Genomic DNA, 12,488 nt, shown 5'->3' with positions numbered 1-12,488 from the left:
TCGAGTTGATCAAGTTGGTCGGTTTCATCAGTTTGATGAATAAACCTAACTGAAATAATGAAATTAATTATTGTTATTTTTGTATTATAAAAAAATTATTAAAAGTAGTATATAAAATATAAATAATTTTTAATTATTTTAAAAGTTGAAAATATAAAACAATTGTATATCTTATGTGTTTCTATTAGGGTCATTTACGAGAACACACCTTATGGTTTTACATATTTACTTAAACCTACCTTATAGTTTTCACTTTACTAAAATATCCAATATATTTTGCAACTCATTTACTTAATCAACCTTTCATTAAGGAGTGTTTGCTTTTCCATTAGGTCCATGATTTTTATTCCAAAAATACCCTTAACACTTTTTTGTACAGAAAACAAAATTGACCAATATATTTTTACTTTTATTTTCTTTTGATTAAATTTATTTAAATGAAGATTAAGGTCGACACTATCATTTACCATTGTCATCTAATGGAAGATTGATTAAATCCATTGCAAATTATAAGTGATATTTTAGTAAAATACAAATTATAGGGTAGATTTTAGTAAATCCATGAAGCTATAGGGGATGTTTAAGTAAATGACTATTTCTATTATTTATCTTTCACTAAACAAATCCCGTGCATCACACGAGTTCCCGCTAATAATTAAAGTAAAATTTGGCATGAAAACCGTTTTCTGCGTCAAATGGGTCAACAATGGTCAACGGGTCATTGATCAATTCAAGCTCAAGCAGGGTTGTAAATAGATGAGATTCAGATTGAACTCAACACATCCACATCCTTATCCTATTATCATGTTGGATTTTGGATCGGATTGTAAGCATTATATCGTGTTTAAAATGATAAAAAAATTAAATGCTTAAAAAACTTAATTATTATTAAATTATATATCTAAGATAAATGTATATAAATATTAAATATTAAATTTATCAATTATAAACTTTATATAATTATATATAATATTTTTATATATACATAATTATGTTATATAATAATAACAATAATAATAATAATTATTATTATTATATTATATAATAAAAATAAAAATAAAAATAAAAATAAATTATATATACATAATAATAATTATTATTATTATTATTATCGAATTTGAATTTTAATCGAATCGGATAAGGTTTCTAATTATTAATTGAATGTAAATTGTAACATCTAAATTCGAGATAATCTGAGTTGGATATCAAACTTTTGAAATCCATTAATAAACATAAATTCAATGGTTTTGGGGGAAATAACGACTTGGGGCTGAAATGGGACCTGTACCTAGGGGTGAGCAAAAAAAACAAAAAACCAAACCGACCGATATATACAATAATATATATTTATATAAATAATATAATGTTATATATTATATATTATATTTTTTAGTTTTTTTGAAAATCGAATAAAAGATTTCCATTTATTCGGCGCCTCGCCTACCGTACCAATTTATTAGCTGCAGTCTATGAGTCTAAGAGACTTTTAGCCTTAAGGTTAAGGTTCAAATTTCATTTTTTTTTTTTTGAAATTTGAACCTTTCAAGTTTCAATTTCATGGGAGAAGTACGGACAAGCCCATTGCAGAAACCTGAATCCTAGGCCAGCCCATACAAAATCTACAATAACAGTTAAATTCAACTTTTGAAATTATAGGACAGATACCCACGCCAACTAAGCATCGTGCTTTTCCCTATGCTTTTCTTGTGAGGTGGCGATCCAGCTTGCCATCACCGATCGACAACATCGACAACAATCTCCCAAACCCCTTACCATCACCAATCTCTCTCCCGCCCTGATGCACGGCTCCCAGCTTAGCGTCGCTTATCAGGGCGTCTCTGAAGCTTACATGAAGCTACTACAGGCAAGGCCTCCCCCAAATGCCAGGCCATCCCTTGTGACCAATTCGAAGTGGCGTGGCATTTCAAGCAATGGAGCTCTGGATCGCCGATCAGGCCGTCTTGCCCGTCGAGAACTCGCTGGGGGTAGCATTCACCAGAATTACGACATGCTCCTCTGTCATCGCCTCCACATCATGGGGGAAGTACAACTCCCCGTCCACCACTGCCTGCTCGCCTTGCCTAGAGTGAAGGAGTACCTGAGCCGTGTCATAACTAACTGCAAGCCCTCTCTCAGTGCGAGCTGACTCTGAATAAAATGGGTCTCAACGTGGTGCAAGAGGCGGTGGACGACATGGCGGGAGTAGCAGAGTTCGTGGTGACAAACAACCTGCGGGACACGACGGCCATAGCGAGCGCGCAGGCGGCGGAGCTATATGGGCTGGAGGTGCTGGCGAACGGGATACAGGACGACTCAAGCAATGTGACCCAGTTCATGATGCTGGCTTGAGAGCCGATAATCCCTCGGACGAACTGTCCATTCAAGACGAGCATAGTGTTCGCCCACGACAAGGGGACGTCGATGTTGTTTAAGGTGCTATCGGCGTTCGCATTCCGGTATATAAGCCTGACGAAGATCGAGAGCCGGCCGCATAGGAACTGCCCGATAAGGTTGGTGGACGACGCCAATGTGGGGACGACGAAGCACTTCGAGTACATGTTCTACGTGGACTTCGAGGCGTCGATGGTGGAGGTGAGAGCTCAGAACGCACTGGCCAAAGTGCAAAAGCATGATGCTTAGTTGGCGTGGGAATCTATCCTATAATTTCAAAAGTTGAATTTAACTGTTATTATAGATTCTGTATGGGCTGGCCTGGAATTCAGGTTTCTGCAATGGGCCTATCCGTACTTCTCCCTTGAAAGTTCGGCAGTCTGCCTCTGCTAGAGTGCCAAACTTCCAGTCCTCTATTCCTCTTTTGTCTTTTCCCAGACTGCCAACTCTTTTTCTTAGCTTTCTCTTTTTTTTCTCTCTCTCTCTCAGTTTTTTCTTCTCCCATTTTCGTCTTCTCAGTTCTCAATTTTTCTTCTCTCACTCTCTCAATTCTCTTCCACTCCAGAGGCTGCGCGGACCGCGCCAACCACCAGCACGACAATGATGATCGCCGCCTCGTCGGCAAGCAAGCACCAATGGTCCAAGTGTCCAACCAGTTCGGCAAGCAAGCACCAACTCTTTCACTCTCTCACTTCTCTCTTCTCCCTCACCTCTCTTCTCTGCGTCTCCGCCAGGCTTTAGCTGCACCACCTCTCAGGCTCTCATTCAGGTGACACTCGTCGGCAACCACCGGCACCGAAAACAACCAACGACACCAGCAGTTCGACACTAGTTTTAGTTTTCTTTTTATTATTATTTTAAGTGTATAAAAAACTGGAAAACCGAACCGCGATTAATCGATCCACCGGTTAATCAATGAACTGGTTAACCGGTTGCATTGGTTCAGTTTCGGTTTGCATATTTAAAAAATTGATCAGATCGCATCGGTTTGAAAAAATACCCCACCGAACCATGAGCACCCCTACCTATACCCTGGCTGATTTTTGAGCTGAAGAGTCCTAACTGTCCAGGCCAGCAAAAAAAGTCTATATTCCCCACAAGTCACAACCACTCAATCTCTCACTTTTCACATGTATGCATGATTTCTACGACTGTGCCTGAGACCCTTCCATATAAAATGCGAACACACAGGTGTTTACGATAAAATCAAAATCAAGGGAAAATTCTAGATTAGTACCTTGTACTTTGGGTCTAGTGCCATTTTGGTCCCCGAATTTTAAAATGCAACAATTTAGTACTTGAACTTTTAAAACGTGCTAATATAGTACCTGCCATTAACCAACCGTTAAGTGTCATTTGAAAAGATACAAATACCCTTCAAATATCATCTAATTCTCTTTATCAACCATCCAAACAGTGACAAAAAATGAACAGTCCCAAATCCTTGCCTAGGAAAGTTGGGGTCACCAAAATGCCCATTGAGACGTAACCCCAACTTTCTTGAATAGAAGAGACAAGGATTTGAGACTGTTTATTTTTATCAACATGTGGTTGGTTGATAAAGAAAATTAGATGACACTCAAAGGGCACTTGTGTCTTTTCAAATGTCACTTAACGACTGGTTAACTAACGGATTGGTTAACGTCAAGTACTGGATTAACACATTTTGAAAGTTTAGGTACTGAATTATCACGTTTTAAGGTTCGGGAACAAAAATGGCACTAGGCCCAAAGTAAAGGGTACTAATGAGAAATTTTCCCTAAAATCAAGATATTACACCGACTGATTTTCTATTTCAAATGCTGGTGTCATTGGAGTTGCATGGTTGCAAGAAATGTTTCCTCTTATTACACAGCTAATTTGGGATTAATAGGAATTTGATAGATGCCACATAATGAAAAATTCTAAGAGTTGTAGGAAATGCAAGCTCATTGCAAGTGCATGACAAGTGCAGTGCAAACAATTGCAGGAGATCGTTCTACTGGGGATAACCAACAGTTCATAGCACTCACTGAAACAGTGTAATTTTTTGCATCTCAAAAATTGATGCAAAATTTGCATTATCCTCTTTCTATCTTAATTATTTTTCGTATAAAGTTGAGATCACACCATCTTGTTTCTTTCTTCAATTCCAAACAAACCATCCTCCTATCTCCAAACTCTTTCATATAGAATGGAAACCACTTCATTTTGCTTCTTACAAAGAAATACGACAAAATCAAATTTAAAGTAAAAATAAATTAGAATTTGCACTCAAACACATTTATGCTAGTACAAATAAAAATAAACTGTTTTTTTAATCACCCAAACAAACTGAATCCATACAACTAAAGGTGAGACCAATCCCAACACACCTCGACCTCAACCTGAACCGAACCTAACCCAACTAGTTGTCATCAGGTTAGGATTCGGAGTAGGGTTGATCAGTTTTGCCTAGGCCTGTCTCAAGATCATCTTAAGCACATGTATTTGAATTAGGATTAATTAAACCCAACCTTATACGACTTGTACAATTTATTTATACTATATAAAGTGAATATTTATCTTATACAAAGTTTAATTTAAATAATACTCGTGCACATGCTTATACACCAGTATGATCTAAAATGTAAATTCTATTTGTTTGCAGTAAAAATGATGGTTTGATACATTTATGTGGTCCAATTTTGCCACGGTTTGATATGAATGCATTTGTGTATTAAAAACGACAATTATTACAACTCCGAAGACGTCCACTTTACATTCATGAACCAATCAGAAAGGGGATTTGAACTATACATATTTGTTTTTTACTTGAAACAAATATCAGCCAAAATATTGATTTAAACTATAATAAAATTTAAATAAATTGGTTGGCCATGATAAGTACATCTTATTAAACATGAAAATACATTTTATAGAATCTAAACCGATGAAAAATAAAGCGACTTCAACTTAAATTAGTTAAAAACTGAATTTAACATGCAACCAATATTAAGTAAATTAACTGTAATTGAACAATTCATCCATTATTAATACTCAATAGTTCCTTAAGTTCCTGTTTCTCTTATTTTCTAACGATCCAAACATATTAGGTTCTATACTATTTGGACAAATACAAACGTCAACGGCTCAACGCTAGGAACTCTATTCTACAAAGGGATCGTCAACGACTGAGATCAATCTCAGGTCCATGGCTTTTGTCTCTTCTGCTCATGTCCATTGGTGGAAGCAGGAAATTTCCGGTTCACAAGTCACAACTGCTGGCTTTTTTCTATCCTTCCGACGTCTCCTGCACGATTTTCTCCCAAATCTCATCTCGTGCCAGCTCTGCTCGGCCAATTAACAATTTTTTTGCACAGTTCTACCCCTCATGTTTTCGAAGAATCACAGTTACATCCTTGTATTGAACGTGTTTTGTTCTTCTTGTGCACACTACTTACCCTAGAAAAAAAAAAGAACGAACTTCAACTGTCCTTGAACATTATCTAGCTTAAATAGACACAATAAACCCATCTATCAAACAATACTTAACATCTATATGCTGATCGGTGCATTTCTTGGGCTTACTCATTTACCCTCTATCAGGTGGCCTAAAAATTTGGTTGGTCTAGATCAGTCGTTTAGTAGGTTCATAATAGCTTATTCTTCATAGTGGATGCAAGGTGGCAAATTGTGGGAGTCAAAACATTGAAATAGAATCATGCCTATCTTCTTACCAAACAGCATTAAAAAATATACAGAAACTACTTTCTTTTTAAGTTTGTTTATCCTATTTAAAGCCATCTCAGGCCCTGTTCAAGGACATCTCAACTATAGGCTCAGGCAATTGTTCCTCTGGAAGGAGAGGGAAAAGGGTTGTTGCCCATTTGGGTTAGAATGGGGAACTTTGAAGCTCTGTTCACTGTTCTAATAATCTCTCTAGCTGCATTTCATCAGAGTTCAGTTTAGGTCAAGCTTGCCAAGAGCATGTATTTTAACTGGGGTGCTCAGAATTCCTCCATCTTGGGCAATGGTGATGAAGTTCAACTTGTGTTGGATAGAACTTCAGGTATTATGCTCTTACTTAACTTGTTTTTCGCTTTTCTTGACACGATCATCTTTTTAGTGATGGCAGTTTAGATGACATTAAAATTTAGGCTGTGCCTTTCTATGAAATGAATCATGTTGAACATTAGATCATACCAACTAGTTTTTTAACATAGCCTTTCTCATGGTTTATTTATCTCGGTTAATATCACATTAGTTATTAGTCAGAATGACATATATAAGAATTCCATCCCTTATTTCTTCCGAAAAACTGTAAGTATAGAGCCAAATCCAGTGTCAGCCTTTGCATTTGATTTTGGAAATTTGATGTCAATGAACAAAAATTGACAATGGGTAACAAAACTAGAACACTTAAAATGCCACTTCTGCACTGTCTTTACCCACAAGGAATGTTGCTACAACATTGTTGGTGTGGAATTGCTGATTGACAGAAAACATAAACACCAAAAATGGCATCCACAGATCCACTGCAAGAAAGGTTCAAACTTCAAAGTAAAGGGACAATACACATTAGATATAAATTATTTTAGGCTTCAAGTTTTGAACAAGACCATTTCTGGGACATTGGTTGTGTTGCAGCCACTGATATTCTTGACGTGCGGCTTGATGAGCGTGGCCAACATTGTGTCGTGGTCAGCAGATCCGAACTCATCTGATTATGCTACAAAACTTTGATTTCAGATCTCTAAAGACAAACAAAAAAAAAGTCTCAGCATCTTATTCTAAATAGCTCATTCCTTTTTACTTATCAAAAAAAAAAAGCTTGCTTTTTTGTCAGTTTCTAATTAACCAACTTCCATACCATGTTTCTGTTTTTAGGATCTAGCATGCAATCTAAGAAAGCATTCCTATTTGGGAGCATCCAAATGCTGATCAAATTAGTACCTGGGAATTCTGCCGGTACTGTAACAGCATACTATGTAAGTACTAATCCAACCAAAGGGTCATTGCGCTCAGGTCTCCCAACAAACCAAACAACACCTTTTATCATCCTCGGTCAAGTACAGTGTCAGACACAAGATGTGAGGAAAATGGGAACCATACTAGATGTGACTCCATTCTTAGATGTTCTATGTCTAAACTTCCAAAGAAAGATACAAGAGGAAAAGGGGAAGTGCTCATGCATATAGCTGTGTATCAACCATGAGATTTGTAATTATGGGTCAAGAAAATCTGGTACCAGACAACCAATATCCTATTCCAAGTAGAAAAGGATACCCCTCCAAAAGCTCCATTACTTGTTCACACTTTTTCCTTTTCCTTCACTTTTTTCTTTTCCAAGTGGAAAAAAATACTAAAAATCTAATATCAATTTTCTGCAGATGTCTTCCACTGGTAGCATGCATGATGAGATAGACTTTGAGTTCTTAGGAAATGTATCTGGACAACCTTACATTATCCACACAAATGTCTTCACTCAGGGTGTTGGAAACAGAGAGCAGCAATTCTACCCATGGTTTGACCCAACTGCTGATTTTCACAACTACAGTATGCATTGGAACCCCAGTGAGATTGTGTAAGTTAACCCGGTGATGGTAACTCAGTGGGACCTACTCATAACTACCCTTTTAGTATCATCATCAATATCATCACTATTATGTCCATTCTTATTTCAGGTGGTTTGTTGATGGGACACCAATCAGAGTTTTTCGCAACTATGAGAGTGAGGGCATCACTTACCTAAACAGACAAGGGATGAGAGTCAATTCCAGCATATGGAATGCTGATGACTAGGAACCCAGAGGAGGTCTTGTAAAGATTGACTGGACCAGTGCACCCTTCATAGCTAGATTCCAAAAATTCGAGGCAAGAGCTTGTAAATGGAATGGTCCTTTCAGCATTAGACAGTGTGCCTCAAGTAGACCTGCAAACTGGTGAACTTCTTATGAATATAGCAAGTTAAGTTATGCCCAGTTAGGACAGATGGAGTGGGTTAGAGACAACTACATGATATATGATTACTGCAAAGATACTAGAAGATTCAATGAAGAAATGCCCCCCCGAGTGTTTCAAACAACAGTTTTAATAAAGTTCATCAAAGGAAATGTAGTTTCAAAAGGAAAGGACATCTTAGTGTGGTTTTAAAGGAGATAAATAAATCCACAAAACACCCATAACCACCCATTGCTTCCATTCTTTCAGTTCACAAATGAGAAACTTCCCTGGCTTTTTTTTTTTCTAGTTTATATGGTAACTATATTTGACTTTCAGACTTGCACCAAATGCTATCCTTGCATTGGATTTCCTTTTTTCTATTTGAAGCATCCTTGTATTGGATTGCAAATGGATTGAATTTAATCAAACTTGAATGTAATTCAAATTTTTGTTTAAGTCAGATTCAAATATCCATTTATCCATAACTGGATTAGTTCAGAAATGTGATCTGTTTATTAATCAGACCGAATTTGAATATTGCTTGATCTGGTCAGTTAGGATCCTCTGATCCAATAATACTACCTCTGGTCTTCAGCATAATCAGAATGAGTTAGAACAGGTCATTCAGCATAATCAGCGGGATGATATCTGAATTACAACATCTAGGCTGCCAACTTAAAATTCCTTTTCATGGCTAGTGTGTACTTCAAGAAACCAACGAATGTGGTGAAGTCACCCACTCTCCGACAGAAGTACCAGTTTAAACCTTGTTAGGAACTGCAAGTTTTTTTCCCACATAAAAATGACATGGCTAAAAGATGTATAAATGATGAAAGACAGTTAGATAGATCCCATTGTGAACCTCATATGATATTCAATGATTTTTTTTTTATTTTTGATAAAAGGCAACTATTATATTCATAAAAGGAGAGATACAAAGAGGATATACAAGAAAAGGAGAGCCTTGCTACAAAACAGCCAAAAGCCCATTCAAGACATATTTAAGCTATTATCACTATACGAAAAATTTCTCTCCAGACCTGATTTAGTTAAGAAATCATCCATTTGATTTATACCTCTTGGAATCCATCAACAACAGAAGCCAAGAGAAACAGAAAATTCATAAATTTCATGCAGCAAATAAGCCTGTCTCTAGGGACCTGTCCCAAAATTGATAGCCTAGCTAATCATGATCCTAGAATCCCCCTCTACAAGTAAGGAACCAGAAAGGAGGTCTTTGGAAAATCTGAGCCCCTCAAGAAGGGCTTGAACTTTAGATTCAGATGCATCCCTTGCAGTGATAGGACCACTAAAAGCCCAAATCAGATTGCCATCAACTCTTAAGATGACCCCCCCCCCCCCCCCCCCAATTCCAGCCTTAATTTCACCAGTAGGTGAAAAAGGGTCTCCAAATGGCTTTGGGGTTTAAAACTTTCAGTAGTTAACAAGAGGAGGACCAATATATTCAAGATTCAAGCCTATAAATAAGTGAAGTTAACATTGTTTAGCAGATAGCATGTATTAGTAATATGGTACAATCAGCTTTCTGTCAACAATACTTTCCCACTCTAGACTTCAGAAATGTAATTATGCTACATGGAAGACATCACAAGCACAACTATGTCCAGAGCTAGGCTGTGAGGAAGCAAAATCTTCATCTATGGGTATGCCTTTATAAATGTGAGTGGTGCAGAAATTCTCCAGCCTGGATATCCTAGAAGATAGTTAGGGCACAGAATAGGTCAGATCTAGAGTACATCCATATAAATCCAGAACTGCATTCATGATCCATATCCTAATCTGGATAACATTTAAGGGGATCAATATAGACCACATTGATCTGATCCATGGATCAAATATGGATTTGATTGGAATAAACATACCTTATCGTTTGCCTTTTCCTTGTGCTATTATTATCTATAAAAAAAATATCTAATACATGGATATGCATCAGTTCCAAACCTAACTAATTGCAACCCATCTTTTCTATGGTAAACAAAATTTCTGGAAAAATATGGGGAAAAAATGGAACCAATAAGTCCATCTTTTACATATCTCGTATTAATAAACTCAAACAGCAACAAACCAGGAAGAAAGGGCAGCCTATATTGATCTAGAAACAGTTTATTCAAAATAGAGAAAACAAAAATAGGCCACTAAGGAACCTTTTTCATGGAAAGGCTTGTCGGTAATGGTTCACTACTCCAGAGGCCTCCTGATTCCAGCTTAAGACCTTCAAATTCAACCTACCACAAGGGTTTGTGAATTTTATTCTTCATTTCACTGGTTATGGAGTCAAAACATCCGTCTAATTTTGTCTTGATCTCAAATCAATCCATGCGATCTAACATAATGGAATTGACCCTTTTTGAATGCAACTGTTTGACATCAGTTTTAAAAGTCTTGAGCATGCTTGCTGCTGCTGATCCACTGGAAGCTAGGAAAGGAAAACATGGTTGCTTGAATCCTAGATAATTATACAAGAAGCAACCTTGTTCCAGCATTAAAAGGTCTTCTTAAGCACCACTTTTTACTATATTTGGCAGGAAATGAAGAACTAAATGGTTCAGAGCAAGTACAAACCAAATGAACCGATTGTCTCCCTAGAAATTAAAGATATCTGTCTCAAAGTTCTTTGACTCCAAAAAGAAACTAGCCACGCATAAGAAAATTAATCAATGGCTGGGGTCTCGGATCCAACATCTACCATAAAAGGGCCACCTGATGCAAATGAACTCAGCTTCTTGAAGATGAATAGATGTTCGAGACAGACAGGTCTCCTTCCATATCCCAATGGACTACAAAGATTTTTTTTTTTTTTTTTTTGTTTAGGAACCACCTTGAAAACAGTTTCTTGCCTTCCTTTGCAGGGGCATCTAGATCAGTCAATTTGCGTTCAACCGCATCCTATAGACATTGTCGCATCTATTGTCTTGGATAAAGACACAAAAAGTATCACTACTGTAACAAGTTCCAATCTCTTGCCAAAATGTAAAGAATCAATTGGTTCTTTCGCATACATAGAGAGTTCTATGATCTCTAGGATCTATCTTAGAACCAGTTCGGTGTTAGAATTGCCCGTGTCTTCACGAACACAATATAGTCCACTTATTTTCTTTGAAAGGTCTAGCTGAGGCTTATCTCCTCCAAAGTTCCTCACCCAACCACGAAAATGATAGAAAGAAAGAAAAAGAGAGGAAAGGATAAAGTAAAAGCGAAACAGAGCAGATACTTACAAGTTACAACCTGCACTAGTTCTAGCAATTGCAAAATCAGATGGAGATTGTTGATTGAAAGGGGACATCGGTCTATCAGACTATCACTCTATCCGTTTCTCTCAGGTAGCAAGCACATAAACAAATCAAATCTATACAAAACCAGAAAGGAAGAAAGAAAGAAGGAAAGAAAACACATAGAATGTAAACCGGAAAACAACTGAAAATTCAAAACGCGCAATGGTGGTCGATGCAAAAGTTCAATATAACCACTGAAATCAAATCTGTAAGAATCCCTTTCATCACATAATACAAATCCAGACACCAAGAACAATAAGAAATGTACCCACAAAAGCAAACCCAATACGAGTCTCCTCGCCCAGGAGCATGGCCGATACCGCAGTGGCCGCGAAGGTTGTTGCATTGGTCACGGGAACGGCTAGCGAAATCGGGCTCTCACTCAAAATGACGAAGAAAGCAGCGGAGGCCGATAGATTTACGAAGAAGGGGATCGAGTACTGCCAGATAAACAGAAGATTTAGCCAATTTTTCAAATGCCCAAGTAGCTGTTGATGGAGTTGAAGATGCTGCGCAGGATTTGTTGCAGGAGATTGGAGCTTCTTGTCCCAAATAAGCGCACCCCGGCGCATTATAGCGTTTGTAACGCCCCAAACGACGCCAATGGCGATCATCTTCCCCACATCGCTCATGTTCGTCTCTACGCGCAGTCTGGTTCTGGAACTCTGAACTGGAAGTGGAACCCCAATCATTTTATCGGCACGTGTTTAACAAAACCCGCACGTTATTTCCCGCCAAGCTTGACCCCGCCATCGAGCAACACAATTACTAAACTATCCTACTTGAAAAAGATTTTTCCTGCTCTCTTCTTTGAACTATCGAGTAATTTAGGGAATGAAGATACCCTTTCCAAACTTCTTATTTCTTAAGTAGCCGACTAGCCAAAAGAAGATTCACATT

At 37.5% G+C, this 12,488-nt stretch overlaps 2 protein-coding genes, 1 long non-coding RNA gene and 1 pseudogene across 3 annotated transcripts; 2 read left to right on the top strand and 2 right to left on the bottom strand.

Moving 5' to 3' along the window:
* The first annotated feature begins 1,275 nt into the window (after positions 1 to 1,275).
* LOC148801982 (arogenate dehydratase 3 pseudogene) lies at positions 1,276 to 2,740 on the top strand (annotated as a pseudogene).
* A 3,939-nt stretch (positions 2,741 to 6,679) lies between these two features.
* On the bottom strand, positions 6,680 to 7,440 carry LOC148801981 (uncharacterized). Its single transcript, XR_016082371.1, has 2 exons — positions 7,306 to 7,440; positions 6,680 to 7,105 (listed from the first exon to the last, which is right to left on the bottom strand). It is a non-coding gene; the product is annotated as an uncharacterized LOC148801981 (long non-coding RNA).
* XTH26 (xyloglucan endotransglucosylase/hydrolase 26) lies at positions 7,112 to 11,360 on the top strand. Its single transcript, XM_010256159.3, is given in 4 exon segments — positions 7,112 to 7,340; positions 7,743 to 7,936; positions 8,037 to 8,415; positions 8,417 to 11,360. Coding segments are annotated over 4 exon segments (720 nt in total). The 5' UTR covers positions 7,112 to 7,223; the 3' UTR covers positions 8,447 to 11,360.
* A 377-nt stretch (positions 11,361 to 11,737) lies between these two features.
* On the bottom strand, positions 11,738 to 12,281 carry LOC104595136 (uncharacterized). The gene has a single exon (XM_010255733.3). It carries the CDS (start codon positions 12,278 to 12,280, stop codon positions 11,813 to 11,815), a length of 468 nt encoding a protein of 155 aa, XP_010254035.1. The 5' UTR covers position 12,281; the 3' UTR covers positions 11,738 to 11,812.
* Between the last annotated feature and the right edge of the window lie 207 nt (positions 12,282 to 12,488).

The sequence above is a fragment of the Nelumbo nucifera genome, chromosome 2 (genome assembly GCF_055504915.1).
Source record: "Nelumbo nucifera cultivar China Antique chromosome 2, China Antique-T2T, whole genome shotgun sequence".
NCBI classification, from domain to species: domain Eukaryota; kingdom Viridiplantae; phylum Streptophyta; class Magnoliopsida; order Proteales; family Nelumbonaceae; genus Nelumbo; species Nelumbo nucifera.
Note: the sequence above shows the minus strand (reverse complement) of the source record. Positions and strands in the feature narration are given on the sequence as shown.